General features: G+C 54.5%; 1 protein-coding gene across 15 annotated transcripts in view; it reads right to left on the minus strand.

Annotated features, from left to right (window-relative positions):
• Positions 1-452: 452 nt before the first annotated feature.
• PLEKHA6 (pleckstrin homology domain containing A6) overlaps positions 453-11,734 on the minus strand; it is a 143,073-nt gene continuing 131,791 nt past the window's right edge. For all 15 annotated transcript variants that reach the window (XM_060396004.1, XM_060396000.1, XM_060396003.1 and 12 more), the window contains 5 exons: positions 11,446-11,613; positions 11,205-11,338; positions 10,597-10,742; positions 4,590-4,713; positions 453-3,970 (listed from right to left, as the gene is read on the minus strand). In XM_060396004.1, coding sequence (XP_060251987.1) covers positions 4,598-4,713; positions 10,597-10,742; positions 11,205-11,338; positions 11,446-11,613 — 564 coding nt within the window. In that variant the 3' untranslated portion in view covers positions 453-3,970; positions 4,590-4,597. The remainder of the gene's footprint in view (positions 3,971-4,589; positions 4,714-10,596; positions 10,743-11,204; positions 11,339-11,445; positions 11,614-11,734) is intronic.

Raw genomic sequence — 11,734 nt, forward strand, 5'->3', positions numbered from 1 at the left:
CAGTCTGTGGGGAGGTCCCATCCTTCTGAGAATTCTGGGATTCCTGCCAGGGAGGGAGGCCAAGGGGGGCAGCCCACGGCTTAGGGGGAGCAGGTGGTCCCTTAGGGAAGGCCTAGCCCAGGCCTCCTCGCCCTTTCTGCCATGGACCCCAAGGCCAGGCACGGCAGACATGGACACGCAGTGCCAGAAACACGCCACTTGTACAAACCGTTTATTTCCTGGATTGGGTTTATACAAACTTGCAAGATACAAATGCAGAGTTCACTCAGTGCTTCAGTACCTGCATCTATAAAAAGAATGTTGCTGAGAAGGAAGCAAGCTCTCACCTGTCAGTCGGGATGGCCCCTCCCTGGGGAGGGGCTGTTACAGAGCCCTGACAGATAGTCACTGTTTATCTAACCTGAACTCTTCTTCTAAGGTCACTTTTATACTAAATAAAGACACCAAGATCATCAATTTCCTTGTATAGTTTATTGTCTAATACTAGCAAATCAAATTGGCCCCAATATGTGCATAAATAGATATATGTATATATACGTATATTTCATATTTTCCTTAGATTTAAGAGCTGCCAGGTGAGGGGCTGCCTAAAGGGAAGGGAATTACTTCTGTCTTGCTATAGTCAGCCCTGCTCCAAGAGCATCCCTCTCACCGACGCAGGTGAGCAAGTACGCACAGCCTTCAACCTCAGAAAGTCTCTAAAGTGACAACATTAGTACTTGATTACAGCCTCCTGGTTATTGTTGAGGGAGGTAATGTGTTAATTGGGAAGGCCCCAGGTTAGTAACCAGGGCTTTCCCCAGGTGGGTTACTTAGCTCTGGGCTCCCAGCCAGGCCCCCTTCATTCCTAGCAAGATGCTTTAGGCTGGGAATAGGGTGCCAGCAAAGGTCAAAGTGGGAGGCCAGGCTTCTAAGGCTGGCCAGGAGCTCTGTGCTAGGTTCCAAAACCTTTGATTCCAGATCTGGACAAAAGACTTCCATTCTGCCCAAATCTTTGCAAAGCAAGAGCCCCTTGCCCACTTCAGTAGTCACTAAGCAGTTTGGAAGGCTGAGCTGGCTTAGCTCAGGGCCCCAGCAGCAGGAAAGTCCTGGGCAAGGCTGAGATGCACCTTGTCCTTCGGACCCTCAGGGCTGACTTCACAGTCTGGATGCCAGACTGGGGTACCATCCCCTTAACAACGGGCCCCAGAAGAAAGGTCACAGAGGGAGGCAGGTGCCATAAATGTCACCCAGACCAGAGAGGGACCAAGTGAAGAGGAATGTGAGAAGTCCAAGGAACTTGAATGTGTCTGCCCCGAAGGACCAGAGATGTCAAACTGTTTCCACTGGCCGTTGCACCATATCCTGGGTCCATCAAACGATAGACAGACATCCTCAGTGCTGTTTGGCATATTCCAGCAGGGTGATAAAGGTGGTGGTCCAGGAGCACATCTGGGGCATGTATGCCTGCAAGGGTCTGCTTCTGTGCACACAGCTGTAAACATTTCCTTCAAGAAGGTTCACATTCAATAACCCTAGAGAGTCATCAAAAGTTGACAGTGTAATCAAATCCTTAGACCAGGACTGCAAGAGAATGTCCTGCCCTGGCAAGATCCTCTCCGGCTGAGCTCTGGGGACCAGCCCTTGGCAGACCGGGAATGGGAAGGAGGAGGCTGCTGAGGAGGACGGAAAGGTGGGGGGCTGGACCTAGAGGCAGCCCCCACCCCCACCGTCCCTCACATCGTCTGCCAATTCCATTCAGACATTGCACATTTTGAAAATAGATTTGCTTTTATAACAAAAACGTAAAATAGATCTGTCTCAAAATAACTCCTCTCCCCCTCTTTGGATCAAAAGGCATGGGGTATGGCCGCAGTATGCTTGGAATGCTGTGGAAAGGAAAGGAGAGAAAACGGGCCTGGCCAGGAGTTTCAGGAAAGGATCAGATGTCCAAACAAATATATATATTATATACACATCTGTAAAATGATAAATCTTCACAAAACATATATTAAGGCATGTAAAGCAACATAAAGAGCCAGCTTTATGAAAAAGAGGTGAAGGAGAGGTCGCAGAGGGGCAGACATTAATCCTTGGTATTTCACATGTATTTCTAAAAACATCGCTTAAAAAAAAAGACACGAAGAAAGGGGAAGGCATGGAAGGACCCCAAAAATCTGCTTTTTATGGATGGACAAGGCGTGGGAGAAGACGGAGAAGGGAGAGAGGGTTACCTGGGAGCTGATCCCACCTGCCAGTCTATGGGGGAGAAAGGACAAGTTTGGGGTGCTTGAGCTGTGCTGAAGATGGGAGATGCAGCCAAGGGTCACGCTTACAAAAACCTGCTAGATTTGAGGGTGAGCAAATCCTCCCATCTGTAAACCCTCAGAAACACGGGAATGTCCTAAGCACCTAGAACAGTGCCTGGTACATAAAAGGTGCTCAGTAAATATTTGTTGAGTGAATTGTTAGCTTTACTTGCATATGAACCATAACCGTCCCAGCCACGAAGGAGTGGAGAGGAATTGCTCGTTCTCAGGGTCGTTGGAGGTCAGGTTGAAGTCTCGGGGAAGCAACCCTGGCAAAGAGAAGGTCTAGGGGCCAGGGGTTTCACTCTAGCTCCCCCATCCTCTCCGGCTACATTCATCAGAAGGTGGTGGAGCAGGGGGACAACAGGCTTGGCTCCTGTCTCTCCACCACCGGTCCCCCGGCTACGCAGGGTGTGAACGAGCCACACGAGAAGGGAGACGCTCCAACAGCTTCAACTTATCCCCATGTAGGACGCCTGGGATTGAGAGTAGGGCTCCAGAATCTGGCCTACCAGGTTCAGGCCACATCTGCTCTCCTGGGGCACACGTTCAGCTGGCCCACAGCACATTCCAGGGGGAAGGAGATGAGAGTGTCACAGAAATGTTTAGGGAAAGGCCCCGTGGCTGACCACATGCTCCACACCCTGACCACCCCACACTTTCTGGTCTTCCAGCAGGACCAAGACAGGTCCTTTTCTCTGCTCCTAACCCCAGGATGGGGAGGCCGAGGTCAGGCCCAGACCCAGAAGGAGCTGTCCCCAGCCCGCGCTCCCCAGGCCCTCAGCACACACCTCCACCCTGCAGCAGCGGGCTCCGCGGGGGTCCTGGAGCTGGCAGCCCCCGATCCTGGCACAAGGTGGGGAGAGCTGAGCTGACACCTGGCGCTGTGCCTGGCACTAACCTGAGGCTCCACCCCGGGGAGACCAACCCGATCCCCTTCTCATCTCCATTCTCCCCCTCCTCCTCGCGCACAAGCCCTGCCATTCCCTTTCCTCTTGCCCTCCCGAGACCTCTCCCCATCTCTCCGCCACCCCTTCTCAACCTGCCCTCAGACGCTGCACACACCTGCTGCTTCCCACCCACAGCCAGCGCTCCCCTCCGGAGCCGAGGAGCCTCTCCCATCTCTCGTCAGCTTGTCTTTGGCTCAGGTAGGTGGTCAATCTCCACTGGACCCCAAAGGAGCACCCAGTAAACAAGGATGTGCCAAGACCCTGGGCACCGCTGGACAGCAGGGCGGGGCTGATGGAAGGGGATGACGGCAGGCCCCGCTCTTGGCATCGAGAGACGAGTCCTAACCTAAGAGGGCCCAGGGTGCATTCCCCACCAGGGTGTCTTCTCCACTAAGGAATGTTCCAGCAGGGCTGTCACAACCCCAGCCAGGGCCAGAGCGAGGCTCCCTGTGCCGAGGGCAGCAGACAGGATGGCGCTCCTCACCCTGCCACCTGAGGCCCCGGCCTAGGGCGGCCGTCTGAGTCGCGAGGATCTCGGGCCGGAGCCCCGGCGGTGTGGACGCCACAGTGTCTGTGCTGCTGTTGGCGGCGACCCCAGCCCCTGGCCTGGCTCCCTGCGGGATTCCCACCGGAGCGCAGGGGCAGAGGGCCAGGGTGGGCAGCAGGGCAGAGGTGGGCTTCAGAACGTGGCTCTCTGGAGCTTCGCGGCGTTGGCTTCAGCCAGGGCTTGCACTGGAGGAGAGAGACGCGGGTGAGAAGGCACTGCACAGGGGGGCGGGCCCTCCAGCCCACCCACCCAGAAAGAAGTCTCTCCTGCAAAAATCACCCCTCAACCCTGAGAGAAGGGGACAAAGGAACAGAAGTCAGTTCTTGTTCAGCTGCCTGATACTGAGGGGCTGTGTGCTAGGGGGAAGGGACACAGCCTTTGCCTAGAGCTGTCCGGGGACACTTTAATTTACAGAAGACCTGGGCACCATCTGGGAGAGATAAGATCTGGGAGAAGCAGCTTTTAGGGGCTTCTGAGGCAGGGAACAGATGGCAGGCTTGCAGGCCGACAGGAGGTGCAGGGGTGGGGAGCTGGGGCAGCCCTCTAACAGCGGACAGGAGCGGCCTCTGTCCCGTCTGCTCCTGGAGATGCAAAGCCACTGGACCGGCAGCTTCCTGGGAGCAGCCCTGCCAGCCGGCTCCAGCCCAGCACCGCGCAGGATGGATGGACGGAGGGGAAGAGCGGCGAGGCGTGCCGGCGCGGGAGAAGCGATGGCGGGCAGGATGGAGGGTGCAGGCGGCTGGCCGGGGAAGGGCAGGGGTCCCACGCCCGGGGCTGGATGAAATACGGTAGAAAAGTGCTTACGTCAGAGCTCAGACCCGCATGACATGGCTGCTGTCGGCGCCCCGCGGGGGTTCAGACGGTAGGGGGTTGGCTGGTGGAGCCGGGGAGGCAGGGGAGGTGGGAGGGCTTGGGGTGGCACATTGCACTGGAAACAGAAATGAACAGGGCGGTGAATACGGGCTGCGGGGAGGGGTGGGGGGTCAGGCGGAGGCAGGAGGCCGGTGCCCAGAGCAAGCGAAGCCCTCCTCCACTCAGGGAGCAAGGCAGGAGGCAAGCAGGGAGGAGCGCTGAGCTTGGGCATCTGTTCAAGCTGAGCGGAGCTGGTTCCAGGGTCGCCATGGAGGAGAGCACGGGACCCAGGGGAGACCTGGCCGCATCCAAGCTCTGCTGAGAAGCAGGGTGACTGGGGGCGAGGCTGGCCCCTCTGAGCCTAGAGCTCCCCTTCCATCTGTGCAGCGGGGAGATGCGCACACCTCCCCACGACTGTGGACAGGGTGAGGGGTGGCACCTTCAGAGGCAGTGATATCACTGATGACCATGGTTAATAGTGCAGTAAAATCACACTAATCCAAATCACCAGGCCCTCATTCAATGACTCAAAGTGGAGTGATCCCAGTGTTTATCAGCCCACGAGGACAGAGGCTCCTGATGTGCTTCAGACCAGTCTGTTAACTTCATCTGGAGGGTTCAAAAGCGATTCCCCACTGTCACTTGAGATCTCATTTCATCCATCCAGGAAAGGCCAACTTTAATCCACCTCTAAACAGATCATTTAAGCCCCAAAGTGGCGACATTTAAATTAATGAGATTTTACTCTATCTTCATTCTTTTCCACGCTGAGAACAGCAAAGTGAAGGACAAGGAAGGAGGAGTCGTAGTGTTAGGAACAGGCTCTGCAAGTCTCTAGGCCCCCGTGCTCCCTTGGTGTGGCTGCGGGAGCCTCACTCAGGCTCAGAGCAGAACCAGACCTGGGCCAGGGTCACACTGTCTCCCCCTGGAGAGGGACCCTGGCACCGGACTTCTCAGACCCTTGCTCCCACCCTACCTGGGCCCTCATCACCTTCCCTGGCCTCTGCACAGGAGAAAGGGCCTCCGCAGCCCCGCGGCTCATCTGTGCATGCCCACAAACACACAGAAGACACAGCGCTCTCCCTGACAGGAAGCGATCCAGTCCGCATGGGTCCAGCAACACCACACCTTTCTACTCAGTGCACACAACTCATCTGTGTGTATGGGCATGACTGAACCTGGCCTTGTACACAACCCAACACACTTGTCACTTCTCATACAAATACAACCACAAACACCTTTGAAGCACACGTCCATGCGCACACCCGTATCACAGATCCAATGGTTAGTTGTCTGGTAACTTCAGTTCCTAAGAGTCAAAGAACCAAAACCTAAGCAAGGAAGATCTTCAGGAAGCCAAATACATGTTACAATGTCCATGCAACAAAGCTCTTATAATTTAGTCCCCGAAGAGTTCCTTGGAGTCCAGATACGCTTCAGTTCAGTTCAGTCGTTCAGTTGTGTCCGACTCTTTGTGACCCCATGAATTGCAGCACGCCAGGCCCCCCTGTCCATCACCATCTCCCGGAGTTCACTCAGACTCACGTCCATTGAGTCAGTGATGCCATCCAGCCATCTCATCCTCTGTCATCCCCTTCTCCTCCTGCCCCCAATCCCTCCCAGCATCAGAGTCTTTTCCAATGAGTCAACTCTTCACACGAGGTGGCCAAAGTACTGGAGCTTCAGCTTTAGCATCATTCCTTCCAAAGAAATCCCAGGGTTGATCTCCTTCAGAATGGACTGGTTGGATCTCCTTGCAGTCCAAGGGACTCTCAGGAGTCTTCTCCAACACCACAGTTCAAACGCATCAATTCTTCGGCACTCAGCCTTCTTCACAGTCCAACTCTCACATCCATACATGACTACTGGAAAAATCATAGCTTTGACTAGACGGACCTTAGTTGGCAAAGTAATGTCTCTGCTTTTGAATATGCTATCTAGGTTGGTCATAACTTTTCTTTCAAGGAGCAAGCGTCTTTTAATTTCATGGCTGTAGTCACCATCTACAGTGATTTTGGAGCCCAGAAAAATAAAGTCTGACACTGTTTCCACTGTTTCCCCATCTATTTCCCATGAAGTGATGGGACTGGATGCCATGATCTTCGTTTTCTGAATGTTGAGCTTTAAGCCAACTTTTTCACTCTCCACTTTCACTTTCATTAAGAGGCTTTTTAGCTCCTCTTCACCTTCTGCCATAAGGGTGGTGTCATCTGCATATCTGAGGTGATTGATATTTCTCTTGGCAATCTTGATTCCAGCTTGTGCTTCTTCCATCCCAACGTTTCCCATGATGGACTCTGCATATAAGTTAAATAAGCAGGGCGACAATATACAGCCTTGACGTACTCCTTTTCCTATTTGGAACCAGTCTGTTGTTCCATGTCCAGTTCTAACTGTTTCCAGATACTCTTATTTAAACATAATTACAAAAGCAGAGACATTACTTTGCTGTCTAAGGTCCATCTAGTCAAGGCTATGGTTTTTCCAGTGGTCACATATGGATGTGAGAGTTGGACTGTGAAGAAAGCTGAGCGCCGAAGAATTGATGCTTTTGAATTGTGGTGTTGGAGGAGACTCTTGAGAGTCCCTTGAACTGCCAGGAGATCCAACCAGTCTATTCTAAAGGAGGTCAATCCTGGGTGTTCTTTGGAAGGAATGATGCTAAAGCTGAAGCTCCAGTACTTTGGCCACCTCGTGTGAAGAGTTGACTCATTGGAAAAGACTTTGATGCTGGGAGGGATTGGGGGCAGGAGGAGAAGGGGACGACCGAGGATGAGATGGCTGGATGGCATCACTGACTCGATGGACGTGAGTTTGAGTGAGGTCCGGGGGTTGATGATGGACAAGGAGGCCTGGCGTGCTGTGATTCATGGGGTCACGGGGAGTCAGACACGACTGAGTGACTGAACTGAACTGATGATAGGTGTTGACTTGCTGGGTTTCTAGCCCATGAGAGATTAGAAACAGGAAAATTAGGAGAGGGAGAGAGAAAGAGGAATTGAGAGGCCCACTGAGGCACAACTGAAGGCGAGAACAGCTTCTGTGAAAAGGAGACATATTAACTTTAAAACCTTCACAGTCTGGGAACATTTAGCAGGGCCACAAATAGATCTGTACAGATTAGAGACCCCAAGGGCATCTCTTCCACAGAGGTCAGCAAAATAAGGACATTTATAATGATACTCTAGTGGTAAAGAACCCTCCTGCCAGTACAGGAGATGCTGGTTCGACCCTGGGTTGGGAAGATCCTCTGGAGGAGGGCATGGAAACCCACTCCAGTATTCTTGCCTGGAGAATCCCCCTGGACAGAGGAGCCTGGTGGGCTGCAATCCATGGGGGCGCAAAGAGTTAGACACAACTGAAGTGACTTAGCACACGTACATGCATAATGATACTAAATGAGTGAGAACAAGAAAGATTAATTATGTTAAATACAACCTCTTTAAGAAATTAGAGAAATACTAAACGGATTATGAATACGCCCATCAAAATAAGTTCACATACGTAGCAGACAGGCATCGTACAATGTGCTACTCCAGTTGTGTGTTCACAAGTACTACCCCACCTGCACGCACAAATAATCAGTCACACGTGTTCACGATCACGAGGCTGTGCTCGCTCCACCCTGCACAGGTCGGTGTGTTTTCACAAAAGGTCCATACACACACTGTGCAGAACATAGACACAAATAGCCTTGCTCACCCGCCACCCTGCAAAGAAAGCCCATCACACGCACTTTTAAGCACCACCTCCCCCTACATACTGTACACTCACAGCAACAGCTTCCCAAACACCACCTGTGCTGATAAATAACGGGTCTTGCACAACACCCATAGATGTTTTGCACACACAGAGACACTCCTACATTTGCAAACATTCCCTCCACGCACACATCACATACGTGAATATACACACGTACATGTGTGCCTACAACCATCACCCAGTACAGACACTGCAGTGACATCACGCCACATGGACAAGCCCAGTGTCGCCACATCTTCCGTGTACTGCACGCCAGGGACACCAGCAACGGCTACATGCTTGCCGCCCGCCTCGGCACCAGGCCACCCCCTGCCCGCTGCACCAGCCCACAGACACCCTCTCCCACACAGCGACTGCCGTACCCACTGCCCGCTGCACCAGCCCACGGGCACCCTCTCCCACACAGCCTGGCAGAGCTGGGCTCTGGGAACATGAGCCACAGGCCGGGGCAGTGGGCACAGGGTAAGTCTGAGGTCTGGCCGGGCCACAGCCGTGTTTTAAATAGTTGGGGTTTTGGCAAAAGCAGGGTGACCATTTGCTTTCCGCACACAGACTCTGGAATGTAAGCCCATGTGTATCAAGGGAGAATCTGAAGAGCCAGGGTGAGTTTTGTTTTCACAATGCCTTCGGTAGGGGAGCAGTAGCAGGGAAAGCCAGGGGCTGGGGAGGGGCAGAGGGAAGTTTTAATAGCTCTGTCTGTTCTAACTCTTGAAACAGGAAGTTGCCTTTTGCCCAGAGTGTGTGGAATTTGATCTTTGGAAGGTTCCGGTTCATTTTGTAGCTAAACTACAGGGCGGTTGACAGAAGCTTCCTTGTAGCCAAACTGGTTCTGCTGCCGTCTGGCTGCAGGCTGGGGCTCTCTGAAGCCTGTCACTTCTCTTGCTCTCCTCTCCTGCCCACGGAAAGCTTGTTTCTGAAAGATCTCCAAGGACGTTCCCTGGCCACCCATTCTAAAGTCCATTTATACCCCAACTGCTAGTAGGTTCTTCCTTAAAGCTTACTTAGATCCCTTTTGCTGTATCTCAAAACCCTTTGGTTTCTGAAAATACCCATATTTAAAATAGCTAGAAAAACCACCAAAGGCTCCTGCTTCTACGTTAGCTGCTGCTATTTCAGCTAATATGACCCCCAGAACTAGGGCTACTGTTCCTACAGCAGAGGGCATTCGCTGAGCAGCTACTGGGTGCCAGGCATGGGGCCACGTGCTCAGCACACCTTGTTTCCATCCTCACGCCACGAGACAGGCATCTTGATTTAAATTTTACAGATGCAGAAAAGAGCCAGGACTGAAACCCTGTGTCCCTGACATGAAAAGCCTTTACTTCCTCTGTGCGTCCAGCCATGATCCTGAGCTGACACGCACCCAGGGCTTTAGAGCTGTGGCCAGCACAACTAATGCCATCACAAGCCTGGCATCCATCTAGGGCATTCGTCTTGACTGGCCTTTGCAGCCTTCCCCCTCTCCATCCGAAGCACCTTTACTGTTGAGGAAGTGGGAATATTCTGTCTCCCAGGCTTCGTGACTTGACCAGCTTCCTCCACCACAAAGCCTCCCATTCACAGAGTCTCTTCCATTCTTCCCAATTACATTCTCCTCTTTTCCAGGGTGCTTCCCTTCAGGCGGAAGAGAAGTTAATTCTACTTGCTCCAACGACCCACCAGCCTTTGTGTCAGTGTGAAGTCAGCTCCTGACACTCATCTTTTCTTAGCAGCAAGGCGGGTTTGGGCCAACAGCCAAGGTGGCGACTCTCTTGGTTACTTATACCATTGTCGCTTTGCGCTCCTGCCATTTGCCTGCAGCACGAATGGGCAGTTGGAGAATGCCCTGGAACACTGGCCCTCACTCCGCCACACTCTGGCACACACGTGTATATCTCCCCATCAAGCTCAGCCATCATCCCTTCTCTGGGCCTTTCCTGGACCTGCATAGGTTCAGCGGCTCCCTGCGCTCCCCACACGGCCTCTGGCCATTCCGCCAACCAGCAGTGAGGCGGGTCATCATGACTCTGAGCTCCCAGATGTCAGCTCCTCTGGTCCCTTCACACCCCGTGAGCCTAGCACAGTCCCTGGTGCCCAATAAGCGCACATCCTGACCTCAAGGAACACGGCCCTGGCGCTACGCTAGCCCCTGCCACGCTGCCTCCCCTGCTCCTGGGCAGCCGGTCTCCCTGGCAGAGCGAGGCCCAGCCCCTCTCACCGGACAGCATGCGGCCTCTGCGGGAAGCCTCCGTCGCCAGGGCGCAGGAGATCTCAATCCTCTTCTCCTGCTCCTGCAGCTGGCTCTCCGAGTCCTGGGGCACGTCCACAAAGTCCCCCTCGCCGACGGGCACCACGCTCTGCATGCTGGAGAGGCACAGACACACAGACATGGAGCGGGCAGCATGGCCCGGCTGGCCTGGGGGACCTGCGGGCTGAGGGTGGTGGGGGTCCGGGGGCCTGTGAGTGTGCAAGCCTGTCCCCGGGGTGAGCAGGACCCTGGCAAATCGCACGTCAGGACCCCTGCCTGCAACATTTCAAAACGAACTAGAAGGTTTAAGAGAACACTCAGGGCAGCCTCGGTGGGGAAGAGAAGTCAGCAGAGGGCAACCCATCCGTTTGTCTTGATGGGAGCCACGCATGAGCCCAGGAAGTCTCCCGCCACGTGTCTCGGCCCAGGCTGCCGCCTCAAACCACTTCTTCCACGGTGGGAGGCTTGGGAGAACCAACCACATGTGTCCGGGCACTGGATTCAGCAGCACCAGCGCCCTCGATGTCCTGGGTGCCAGGGTGGGTGGAGGAGGCAGAGGCTCACCGGAGGCCTGTTACCTGGACTTGGCAATGAGCGTCTTGATCCTCTCCACCTTCTTCTGCTTCTCCTTCAGCTCCTCCGGGCTCAGGGGCGTGTCGGGCTCCAGGTCAATGTACCGCTCAGGGATGAGGACTTTGTCCGGGGTGGAGAGCTGTGGAGAAACGTGGTTACCGCCTCCACGCCCTTCTACAGTCCCCCCACCTCCCCGCCCCCCAGCCCCACCCCGCGCTGCCCTTGCAGGACGCCGCCGCTGCTCACCTCCTTGTTGATATCCACGTCATAATGCTGGGGCTCCAGCTCCATCTTGCGGAGCCGGGCGATCTCCTCCCGCGGAGTCTCGTAGGTCTGCCCGCCGGGCTCCTCGGCTCGCAGCGCCGCCTCCAGGTTGGAGATGTCTACCTCGTGGATGCTGCGGTGGCGGCGCACCTGGGGGTGAGCGGCAGCGTCAGGACCACGCGGGGCCTCTGTCCCGCTGCCTCCAGGCAGCCCCGACCATGCCGAGGTCCTCACCGGCCCTGCCCAGCACGGCTGACCTGGCCACCACCCC

This window comes from Ovis aries, chromosome 12 (genome assembly GCF_016772045.2).
Source record: "Ovis aries strain OAR_USU_Benz2616 breed Rambouillet chromosome 12, ARS-UI_Ramb_v3.0, whole genome shotgun sequence".
NCBI classification, from domain to species: Eukaryota; Metazoa; Chordata; class Mammalia; order Artiodactyla; family Bovidae; genus Ovis; species Ovis aries.